Below are 11,220 nucleotides of genomic sequence, written 5' to 3'. Positions count from 1 at the left end.
ACCTGAATGAAAATGTCTGGAGCACTAACTAGTGATGGGTCCAGCAACACTGACGCACCGACGCCTGTATCGGTGCGTCGCTTTAAGAAAAAGTCACGTGAGCGATACAGCTGCTGTATCGCTCATTGCCAACGCGCCAAACTGTGTTTAAAAGGTACCGCATCCGGATCTGCCAACGGAAGAGTCGCCACCAAAAAAACACAAAATTACTCTCGCAAAGATTAAAATAATAATAATACACATCTCTCCATAACAAAAGAAAAAGAAATGTTTCTGCTGTGTGGGATCATTTTGATCTTTTAACTGCAAATAAGGTAATAGTTTGTCTTTGTTTCAGTGTAATCTATCAGAATAGAAAAGAAACAGCAATGTGACTTGAAGTGTAAATTATTTATTTGATGCAGGTTAAATGTTGCATCTGTTCTGCTTTCTTACACAAACAAAAGCACCTCCTCAGTGTTTCGGCGTTACAGAGCCAAACATGAAAATGAGACAAACACACACAGAATGAACACAGGTCGGCCTGTATAGACACTGAACATCTTTATTATCATTTTTTTTAATTAATATGTGTTTTATTATTTTCATCTAGGAAGACTGCTCTGGACCAGGCAGTCCTGAATTTTATTATAAAGGACTGCCAACCCCTTAGTGTTGTGGAGAGAGAGTGTAACGTACTGAGGGAATAGGAAGACCTCTTATCAGAACCTTATCCACCTGCTTTACAGCTTTTGTTCCCCAGCTTCATCTGCTCCTGTGAGTTTTCCAAAGCTGGGGAAATGGTGTAAAAAACAAAAACGCAATAGACTGAATGCAAAAACATTGGATAAACCTATTTTTCTGAATAGAAATTTATAATAAACTCTGAGTCAAATGGGTCATATTACATTCACAATACCCTCATTTTAATTTTCACTTAATGTCATTCATAATATATTTTAAAGATGTCTACAATATTTGTAATATAGAAGATATAAAATGATTCCATGGAAAGTACCTTACAGTGTATATAAGGATGACGAGGTCATTGAATCAGTTTCTGTTGTGAGTCTCAAGTAAGTTGCCTGCAATGATATTTAAGGTCCAGCAGGTGTCAGTATGGAGCAAAACAGCAACACTGTCGACACAGTGTCGATGCAGTTTGGGGAACGTGCTGAAACGCTTCACGAGGCCTCATCTACCCATCACTAACAGATATTTGGAGATGGAAGAAACTGGATATCTCACAGCTGCTATCCAGACAGACGCTTCTCTTGCTAATATCGATACACGAGCTGCCTCACGTTGCTTCCAGGTGGGAAAGAATAATAACAGAGCCATTTTCCAGCGTATTCCCTTCACGATCGTGCGATCTAACATTACAACCGACAACACAGCAAGTGGAACCATTGCTGCTGCCATCCGTGCGCTTTCGCTCCTTTGTTTGGCCTGCTAAAATGGCGCCTCGGCGGCCACGCCCCCTCCCGTGACATCACGCTCCAAAGCCCTTTTGAGTGACGTAGGACCTGGGGGTGGCGCGTGGTCGGCGTTAGGCTAAAGCTACAGGAAGCTTCGGTGTAGTTTAGCAGTTGGACCGTAAACTGTGTTCGTGGTTGGAGCTTCACCGCGGCAGCGCCATGAGCACGCTATGGATGGGAAACGTGAGTTACTTCCAGCTCGTTGTCGCGTTGTTTGGTCTGACCGTGAGTGTTAGCTAGCTGCAAACGAGCCGCACGCGCCAAATGAACGTAACCTGACTTCATGTAATGTTGCTGTCGCACAAAAGTTTGTACGGAGTTCCTGTGAGAAGGTTGCTTTGTGTTTAATGTGGCAGTCAGGGGCCAACACCACCCGTGGACAGACAAAACACGCTTTCTCGTGTAGCATACATGTAGCATACATCCGCAGCCTAGCTGTGCATGAACCCAGGACACTGTTTTAACCGGTCTTTACCCATAACAGTGACTTTTCCTTATCACACCATCTACATACCAGTGTTGCACTAAAAAGCGATTTCCAGTCTTTGTTGTAAATATCTGGCTGGTGAGACAAATCTCTCATGAATGATCTCAAGTTACTTTATATCCTTAATGCAGCTAAAGAGTCTCAATGACGATAAAAATGTTTGTTTTCGAGATTGATCTGCCAAGAGGGCAGCAACAAATATACCAGCTCTATAAAGTGGACTAGGTTGGTAATGATGCTGTGGCTACAAAACAGGAAGTTTCTTTATTTTGTATTAACACTGTCACAGATGCTGCTGACTACAGTCTGTTATTAATGCAAGCAATTTCAATTCGGTTTTATTTACACAGCACCAGTAGGACTGGACGACCAAAATTCATATCTTCATATAATTTTTTAGCTGGATAACGATAAACAAAATATATCTTGATATATATTTTTTAATCCCATAAAGTGAGAACAAACAGTTCTTAGTCAAAGCTACTTGTCCCAGATGTCACACAGGGACTTTTATTAACATACAACTGTAATGTACATGAAAAATTAGTCAAAAATAAATTGTCAACATTTATTAAATAATAATGCTCCATAAATAAAATTAAAAAATTATTTTCATGCGTAACAAAAAGCTCACAATTGTAAACTAAATGTAAACTAAAAAGATGCAGAGCAAAGATGACAAAGGCAACTTGCCCTTTGGACGTGGCTTACACTGAAGTAAAGTTTTGCTTCCTTGTGTGTATTCCTGAACAATCATCTGGTACTTTGTGCAAAAAACTAAACATGTAAACAGAATTTTGTTGATTTCGTTCTTTGGTCAGTGGGTCTTTGTGCAAATCTCCAATGCCAATAAAAACATAGCAAGAACACAAACAACTGGCAAGGCCAGCTACTGTACAGCTTACAGATTCTGTGCCAGGAAAACGAACCTGTCAACAGTATCAGGCTTCAACGATGCCCCATGGCAGGTTACCATGTTCCCACTGCAACTTAAAGTCCTTTCAGAAGGGCAGCTGGGAGCTGGCACACAGCTCAGTGCTGGATAGGCAACTTCCTGTTCCTTCCACCATTTGAGAGGGTCAGCACCACTCTCTACACAAACTGACAACAGGTAGCTAGAATACATTTTCGATCACCTCCCTCTTTGTGAAACCAGTGTTGGTGGCTGTGCTGGGAGAAGCTTGCCAGTGTCCCACTGCTGCTTCTTCTCGGTCTGCAGACTCGGGCACGGCTGGATCAGCAGCTCAGACGAACACGAGCCCTGATAGCTGAGCAGAGCCTCCAAGATGACTTTGTTTTAGTGCATTTTCTCACTTGGGATGTATTTGCCCTGAACCGTGGATCCCATGTCCAACAGGCCACCTCTCCAGGTGCCAGCAGACTAGTGTTAAACAGGTGTAGCACAGGTCTGACGTAGGACAGGGTCACATACTTCTCTCCTGAAAGTGCATCAGTGAAGTCCTGAAGGGTTGAGAGCTTCTGAACTGCCTCCTCTGTCCTGCCAAGTAGGGACTAGAGGTCTGGTTTTCATGTCGGCAGAGAGGACTTTAGAAAGTGCTCCAGAACCCTCTCTATCACAACAGCCTTGATCCCCAGCGAGTTGTTGCCTCTGTGAGTAGCTGGTAACTTGGAAGACTCGGCTGTATTTGCACTTCAGCCAGCTCTCTGCTCTTCCTGCAGCTGTAGAAGCTGCTGACGACTTTCTTACAGAGAAATAACCGGGTAATGTGGGCAGCATGTCCTGTGACACACAAGATGCAAACTTTTAAAATCACTTTAATTGTTATGTTAAGATGCAAATCGCTCAAAGGGAAACGTCCATCTCAGTTATATAAGATGTGATGCATAAGACTCAACAATAATGTAAAACCTAGTAATGGTTGTAGTTAACATATCTTGGTAAAATCACCAGCACATGATTGGAACGTGTATATTTTTGCATCTTTTCACTGAGTATTTAAAAATCTATCCCTGTGTTGTCTCAGCTGTCGTCCTCATTTAGTGTCACGATCCTCAGATACACTCAACAGGTTTACTGGATTTAATGGGGATAGTTTATTTATTCAACTAAACTTTAAATTTTTAAGTGATAGATGTGCTGGCTATGACTTATAAAGATATTTGTCTTGTGGTCCATGGGCACGTTTAGCTCTGCAAGTGACTCTAAACTTTTCATTTATTAGCATTTTTTCTTTTTCAAATCATCAGGTTCAGTATTGCACTCACCAATGGTCAGATGAAGCCTGTGACCAAAACACTGGATCCTCTGCCACTTGTTCAGTTGAACCGCCTCGACAATATTAGCCCCGTTGTCAGTTGTTATAGCAACCAGTCCCGTCGGGTTGAGCTTCCAGGTTTTGAGGACATCCTGCAGGGCTTCAGCTAGATGCTCTCCGGTGTGGTGTTGAGGACAGTAGCTGGAGACGGGCAGTTTTCAGTTCCCAGTCTTCCATGAAATGCAGATCGTGGCGTTTAAACCTTGTGGCGCGATCCAGCCCAGCTTTCATGCAAATGTTGCAGCAGAAATCGAGACTTGTCAGACCAGGCAGCATATTTCCAGTTGTCCAGTTTAGGTGAGGCTGTGCAGGAGCGGCACAGCTGTGATAAGTCACACTGTAACTAGACCAGCATTACTTTGAGCCCACATTTGTGACAGATTCATTAGAAAAAGGGGAATTTCAGTTTTATTTCCATCCTTCCAGTCTGGCTGCACTGCACAGTTCTGTGGACCAAAGCAGATTTGTCTTCCCTCTCTTAGAAACATTTAGCTGAAACCCGGCTCGTTCCTAATAGTAACCACTATGATCACACAACTGTTTTTGCTGCAGCTGGAGACCTACATGGACGAGAAGTTCATCACCAGAGCTTTCTCCACCATGGGCGAGCAGGTGGTTAATGTCAGGATCATCCGCAACAAGATGACGGGGTAAGAGCTGAATTCACATGCGGTTTTCTTATTGCAGTTATTCTATAATGACGTTAAATAGTGTGTCGTCCCCCAGGGGTGCTCTGGGCTACTGTTTTGTGGAGATGACAGACGAGGCCACGGCCGAGAGGTGTCTCCGCAAAATCAATGGGAAGCCTTTACCGGGAGCCAACCCGGTATGGAGAGCAGCAGCTGCTGACAGCAGCCTCGTCTTCTGTTTGTTTGTTGATCATTTCAGAGGTTTTATTCATTTGTTGATTGATTGGACTTTATTTTCTCACAGCCCACAAGATTCAAGTTAAACCGAGCGACCTTTGGGAAGCAGGAGAGCGGGTGAGTCCAGGTGGACGAGCAGGAAGTGTCTTACTGACAGGACCATCACGGAGCGCTGCTCTGACTTTGTCTCTTGTTGTAGGCAGATGTACTCTCTGTTTGTCGGCGATCTCACTCCAGATGTGGATGATGGGATGCTTTATGAGTTCTTTTACAATCGTTACCCTTCCTGTCGTGGTGGGAAAGTGGTGCTGGACAGCATGGGCAACTCCAAGTAAGTACTAACATGTCACAACACATTTGGCATTGCTGGACTCGAATCATCCATCTTTTCACCCTCACTACACGTGTTGGTGTGGCAGGTCTGTCCTCCCCAACGCCTGGTCCAACTCACCACCTGGTGATTAGCTGACACCTCCGTCCTCTTCACCGAGTGTCCAGAACATACGGCCGTGAATCTGATGAACGATTACACAACCAATCATCAGCCTGCGGCCTCGGGCATCCTGGTACTGCAATCACTTACCGACACCCTTATGTTCAAACATGGCATTTGTTACGGACAAACAAAACTCCGGTGACAACACTGCTCGAGTTCAGGTCAGCAAGGCCATCCCTCCCAATCGCGCCTCCAGGTCTCACTGTCGGTGCCCACATGAGTGTTGAAGTCCCCCAGTAGGATGAGTCCCCACCCAGGGACTCCCAAGAAAGCTGGATACTCTGAACTTTGGCGCGTGCAGGTGACAGTCAGGACCCGTTCAGGGAGCAAACCCTCTCGTCCACTGAGGAAAACCCCAAGGCAAGTGGATACCAGGATGCCCACTGCAGCCCACTGCCTCTCATGGCCCCCGGTATCCCGGGCAGGGGGAACTGTTGTAGTCATGGGGGTCTTCTGAATCGCTCTGGTCCTTCATTCAGGACCAGTCAGGCAGTGATTCACTGACGGGACCTGCACACATATTAATTATCGTAAAAGGGACAATTATTGACTGCTGATGAGCTTTGAAGCGATGGATTTGACAGACAGTGACCCCATGTTGCAGATGCTCATCTCCACAGCTGCGATTATGTTCTGCTACGTGCTAACTTCAGTCTAACCCTGGTTTTTCTGCAGGATTTTGTGTAACTGTGTGTAAAAAGACTTTTTCCACACTGCCTGTGAATTTAACTGGCAACCAAAATCAACAGCACCACGAATGTATAATCAAGTGTTGGTCTTTATCTGTGGCAGACTCAAACATGATCCCAGAGTAAACTAAACTGAATCTACAGCGTTTTCTTCTCCTCTGGTTTAAAGTGTGGTGTAAACGTAAGAAAGGTCTTCTGAGACGAGTTGCTCCCTCGTGAGTTTAACATCCCCGTGTTTCTCTGCAGGGGCTGTGGCTTCGTTCAGTTCCCCGATGAGCGGCTGCAGAAGCGGGCGTTGGAGGAGTGTCAGGGTGCTGTGGGGCTGGGGGGCAAGCCTCTGCGATTGAGCCTGGCTGCCAACAAGTGAGTTCCTCTCACTCACCTCCCTTTGTCAGGACACGGCTGTATTTGTGCCGTAGCACAGCCAAGGACCGGCTCAGTTCACCAGTGTTTCTGTGCTCTCCTCTCTAAGCTTAAAGAACAAGCAGCAGCAGTCGGAGCACAAATCGTGGCAGTCCCCCTCTGGATACAGACAGAACTATGACCAGTACACCCAGTACCAGCAGCAGACCTACCCTGGCTATTATTCTTCCTGGGGCTATGACCAGACCGGAGGAATGTACGGCTACAACTATCCGCAGTATGATTACTCGCAGTATCCTGCTGCACAGGTAACTGCTGTCTCTGTCAAACCAGTTGCAGATATCAGTTATTGTTAAACAGATGGAGTCATTCAACTTCTTTCTTTTTTGTTTTAGGAGAGCGAAACCGTTCAGGAGGACGAAGGACTGGAAGGTTAGCATTTAGCCTGGGTGGCAGCTGCTTGCTGTTGCTACATGCCAGACTTAAAAAAATAAGAAAAAGATGAGCAGTAGTTTCCAAAAAGGTTGATCCTGTTCCTCTGGCTGCAGCGTTTTCAGTGGGAGAAACATTTCATCATCATCAAGTGACTTCTTCAGTCTCAGCTGACTGCAGGATTCAATTCAATTTTATTTATATAGCAGCAAATCACAACAAAAGTCGCCTCAAGGCGCTTCATAGATACAGAGAAAAACCCAACAATCATGTGACCCCCTATGAGCAGCACTTTGGTGACAGTGGGAAGGAAAAACTCCCTTTTAACAGGAAGAAACCTCCGACAGAACCAGGCTCAGGGAGGGGCGGGGCCATCTGCTGTGATTGGTCGGGGTGAGAGAAGGAAGACAGGATAAAGACATGCTGTGGAAGAGAGACAGAGATTAATAACAGATATGATTCAATGCAGAGAGGTCTATTAACACATAGTGAGTGAGAAAGGTGACTGGAAAGGAAAAACTCAATGCATCATGGGAATCCCCGGCAGCCTACATCTATTGCAGCATAACTAAGGGAGGATTCAGGGTCACCTGGTCCAGCCCTAACTATATGCTTTAGCAAAAAGGAAAGTTTGAAGCCTGATCTTAAAAGTAGAGATAGTGTCTGTCTCCTGAATCCAAACTGGAAGCTGGTTCCACAGAAGAGGGGCCTGAAAACTGAAGGCTCTCCCTCCCATTCTACTTTTAAATACTCTAGGAACAACAAGTAGGCCTGCAGAGCGAGAGCGAAGTGCTCTAATAGGGTGATATGGTACTACAAGGTCATTAAGATAAGATGGGGCCTGATTATTTAAGACCTTGTATGTGAGGAGCAGGATTTTGAATTCTGGATTTAACAGGAAGCCAAAACAGGAGAAATATGCTCTCTCTTTCTAGTCCCTGTCAGTACTCTTGCTGCAGCATTTTGGATTAACTGAAGGCTTTTCAGTGAGTTTTTTGGACATCCTGATAATAATGAATTACAGTCGTCCAGCCTGGAAGTAATAAATGCATGAACTAGTTTTTCAGCATCACTCTGAGACAGGATATTTCTAATTTTAGAGATGTTGCACAAATGGAAGAAAGCAGTCTTACATATTTGTTTAATATGTGCGTTGAAGGACATATCCTGGTCAAAAGTGACTCCAAGGTTCCTCACAGTGTTACTGGAGGCCAAGGTAATGCCATCCAGAGTAAGAATCTGGTTAGATACCATATGTTGTATCGCGAGTTTCTCCACGTACGATGGTTAAAATGGCTTTATCCTTACCATCGAGTATAAGTTGCCATGGCAATATTAAGCTGTCTGCATGTAATTTTTCTCCTACATGCTGCGAATGCATCGTTAATTCCCCCCCCCCAACTGGAAGATTTTCCATGCGGCACACTGCACTGAGCCTGCATGTTTACATCCTACCAGACGGGGAATAGTAGGGCGACAGCGGGAGTTTCTCTTTACAAGGAGGATGTCGAATAAAATGTGACAATTCGCAAACATGCTGTAAAACTATTGATGCAAAAGGAAGCAGCAACACAAATGATTCCACCAGCTGAAAAGTCAAAAGACAGTTTTAAACTTTGCATGTGAACGTCTCCCCACACACCAAAGAAACCTTTAAATCCTTTGTTAAAGGTGTTGACCACAGACGTGCTGTGGCAGTATCCTCTGTGCACCTGAGGGTTAAAGAACTAAAATAAAACATTCAGATTTTATTTTGTATTCAAAGTAGAAAAAAACCATTGACTGGTCGGTTTGAGTATAGCAGTGAAAGTTTAGGTTTATATGGTTGAACATAACATTTGGAGGTTATTTAAACACATGGTGATATGTATATAAAGAAAATATTGTGACATTAGATTTCCCTCATGTCGCTCTGCCCCGACGAGTTAGTTCTTCATTGTTGTAGCCAGAGGTTGTTTGGTTTCCCCGATATACAAATCCTGGCGCTGAACAGCGTCCACTATGTTACTCTGTTTGTGTCGGGGTGGACCAGTTTTTGGCGCAGCGTTTTTGGGGTTTAAAAGCCACAGAGACTCTGTGTTTAGAGAAAATGTTCCGATACTCCTGATAAGGCTGTGCGATATGACCAAAATCTCATCTCCCGATATAAAACATCTATCGTCCTGATAACGATATAAATCACAAAAATGTAACATTTTCTGTAAATTCTGTGAATCTCGGGCAGCTCGACTTGCGTGACGTGTTTCCAGCTGGGCGTCGTGTAGCTGGAGTCGAGTGTTTTAACCGATGCATGAAACATACATGATACATTTTTAGACATAAGTTGTGACGGCGCCGTTTTCTTTGTGAGTATTTCTTACACGGCGTGCTGCGGGGAAAAGCCTGTTCTAACGTTTGAGTCTAAGCTTTATTTTTAGCACCTGGCGTCTTTTTTACTTCTCATCTGTAAATAATCTGCTCTTTCATGTGATTCAGTTTATTTTGAAAAGTCTCAACAGGATCTTGAGCTTTATTGTGAAAGGTTTATGTGGAACATAAACAAGCGGACACGCGATGCTGTTCGTCCGTAGCGTGGTTATATTACATATAAGAGAAAGAGAGAACTTTAATAAATTAATAACTACAGTGACCATCAGAACCATGAACAAATATTGCCGTAAACTGTTTATTTCGCGACACCACGAAACAAACGACAGCGTAAAATGAAACGATGTTTTTATATCGTCATGCGATATATATCGAACAGCCCTACCTCCTGACACAAAGGGGATCACTACGGGTTTGGAGCGTTCTGTCGGCGCCTTCCCTGCTTCGACAAAGCTGGGATAACCACATTTACTCGCACTTCCTCGCACGTGCTCGTACGAGCTTCAAGCATCGAGGTCAAAGTGGGTTCACATTTCTCGATGCATGCTCGATCATCTGGGTAAGGCAATATCAAAAGGTTGGTTGTGTTGATCTGGACATTTACAGCAGAAGAAACGTTTCGTCTACTAACAACGTCAGACAAGTTTGAATGTCAGTGACCTCAAACTAAAGGTCAGAGGTCACGTTTTCTGAAAGTCTTGTGAATGTGATAACATTGATATCATAGGCGTGTCTCCTAGGAGGCTGAGGGGTAACACTAGCAGTATTCTTATTCTTGTGTGTGCAGTTTGGCCCGTTGCTGATGTTTTAAACAGATGATGGTGTGGTCTTCAACAGGTCGTCCTGTGATTTGGCAAAACAAATATTTGTGTTCTTGAGTGGAGGTGTACCTAATAAAGAGGCGTGTGTGTAATTGCAGCGCATACACCTTCTAAGTGGATGTTTGTGTTTTGCAGATCCAAGTGTGGAGGTGGATGTGGTGGAGGCCAACAGGAAGTTCATGGAGCACAGTGAGGAACTGTACGATGCACTGATAGACTGTCACTGGCAGTCCACAGAGTTACAGCAGGACTATGTGACCTCCAGTCTGCCAGAGCCCATCTACTGCTGAACGTCATGTCCTCTGGAGTTCACCTCTGTTTCCTCCCAGTCCATACGGATCGTGTGTGTGTGTGGGCTTCTTTCTTTTTCTTTTTTAGATAATAAAAATAAGCTAATGGTTTTTATTTGTGTATAATCCTGTTTAAAATTAAACCTGACCATTGGTACACAACCTGCCTTATGAGTCGCTTTCATACCTGACTGTGATTGGATTGTTTCAGACTTTGTAGAGTCCAGGCTGTGTTGGTGTGATATTTCTGTCAGGCCAGAGGAGCAGGTTAAAGGTCGTTTAGTGCAGGAGTCAACAGGACTCCAGCAGAATAGAAACGTTGAGTCAACTCTTGAGTTGGTGGATGATGCTGTGATGCTCTGATATCATTTCTCCAGTCCTCTAAACATGAAGCCTTCCCATCGGTATGTGTGCCCTGAGAGCCTTTTCCCTGTTTAGGTCAGATTAGACCATCGAACGAGGAAACAAATATTTTAGACTCCAGAAGTTGATTCTGTTTCTCTGGATGTCACGTTTTCAGTGGGAGAAACGTTTCGTCACTCATCATGGGGACTTCTTCAGTCTCAGCTGACTGCAGGTTTCAATCATATAAACAGCTCTGAACACCACGTCCAGAACACCCTGGGTTTTGTTGAGAAGGTGAGAGATGTCATCATGGAGGCAGATGAAACCATGG

At 44.3% G+C, this 11,220-nt stretch overlaps 1 protein-coding gene across 3 annotated transcripts; it reads left to right on the top strand.

Moving 5' to 3' along the window:
* Positions 1-1,480: 1,480 nt before the first annotated feature.
* Positions 1,481-10,710, top strand: LOC102799672 (tRNA selenocysteine 1-associated protein 1-like). Of its 3 annotated transcripts, none has more exons than XM_087835176.1 (9): positions 1,481-1,640; positions 4,773-4,870; positions 4,947-5,046; positions 5,154-5,203; positions 5,286-5,417; positions 6,518-6,634; positions 6,744-6,942; positions 7,030-7,066; positions 10,390-10,710. In XM_087835176.1, exons 1-9 carry the CDS (start codon positions 1,617-1,619, stop codon positions 10,542-10,544), a joined length of 912 nt encoding a protein of 303 aa, XP_087691302.1. In that variant the 5' UTR covers positions 1,481-1,616; the 3' UTR covers positions 10,545-10,710. The 3 variants fall into 3 exon arrangements, with proteins under 3 accessions (XP_087691302.1, XP_087691300.1, XP_087691299.1); XM_087835174.1 differs by having other exon boundaries at positions 4,932-5,046; XM_087835173.1 differs by lacking the exon at positions 1,481-1,640 and having other exon boundaries at positions 4,746-4,870; positions 4,932-5,046.
* The last annotated feature ends 510 nt before the right edge of the window (positions 10,711-11,220 follow it).

The sequence above is a fragment of the Neolamprologus brichardi genome, chromosome 22 (assembly GCF_056152115.1).
Source record: "Neolamprologus brichardi isolate AB-2024 chromosome 22, ASM5615211v1, whole genome shotgun sequence".
Taxonomy (NCBI): domain Eukaryota; kingdom Metazoa; phylum Chordata; class Actinopteri; order Cichliformes; family Cichlidae; genus Neolamprologus; species Neolamprologus brichardi.
Note: the sequence above shows the minus strand (reverse complement) of the source record. Positions and strands in the feature narration are given on the sequence as shown.

Bases quoted from the DNA above. Each gene is read 5' to 3' on its own strand.
- LOC102799672 (XM_087835173.1), top strand. From the start codon at position 4,746: ATGATCACACAACTGTTTTTGCTGCAGCTGGAGACCTACATGGACGAG. The intron at 4,871-4,931 runs GTAAGAGCTGAA...GACGTTAAATAG, and splicing joins ATCCGCAACAAGATGACGGG to TGTGTCGTCCCCCAGGGGTG. The intron at 6,635-6,743 runs GTGAGTTCCTCT...CTCCTCTCTAAG, and splicing joins TTGAGCCTGGCTGCCAACAA to CTTAAAGAACAAGCAGCAGC.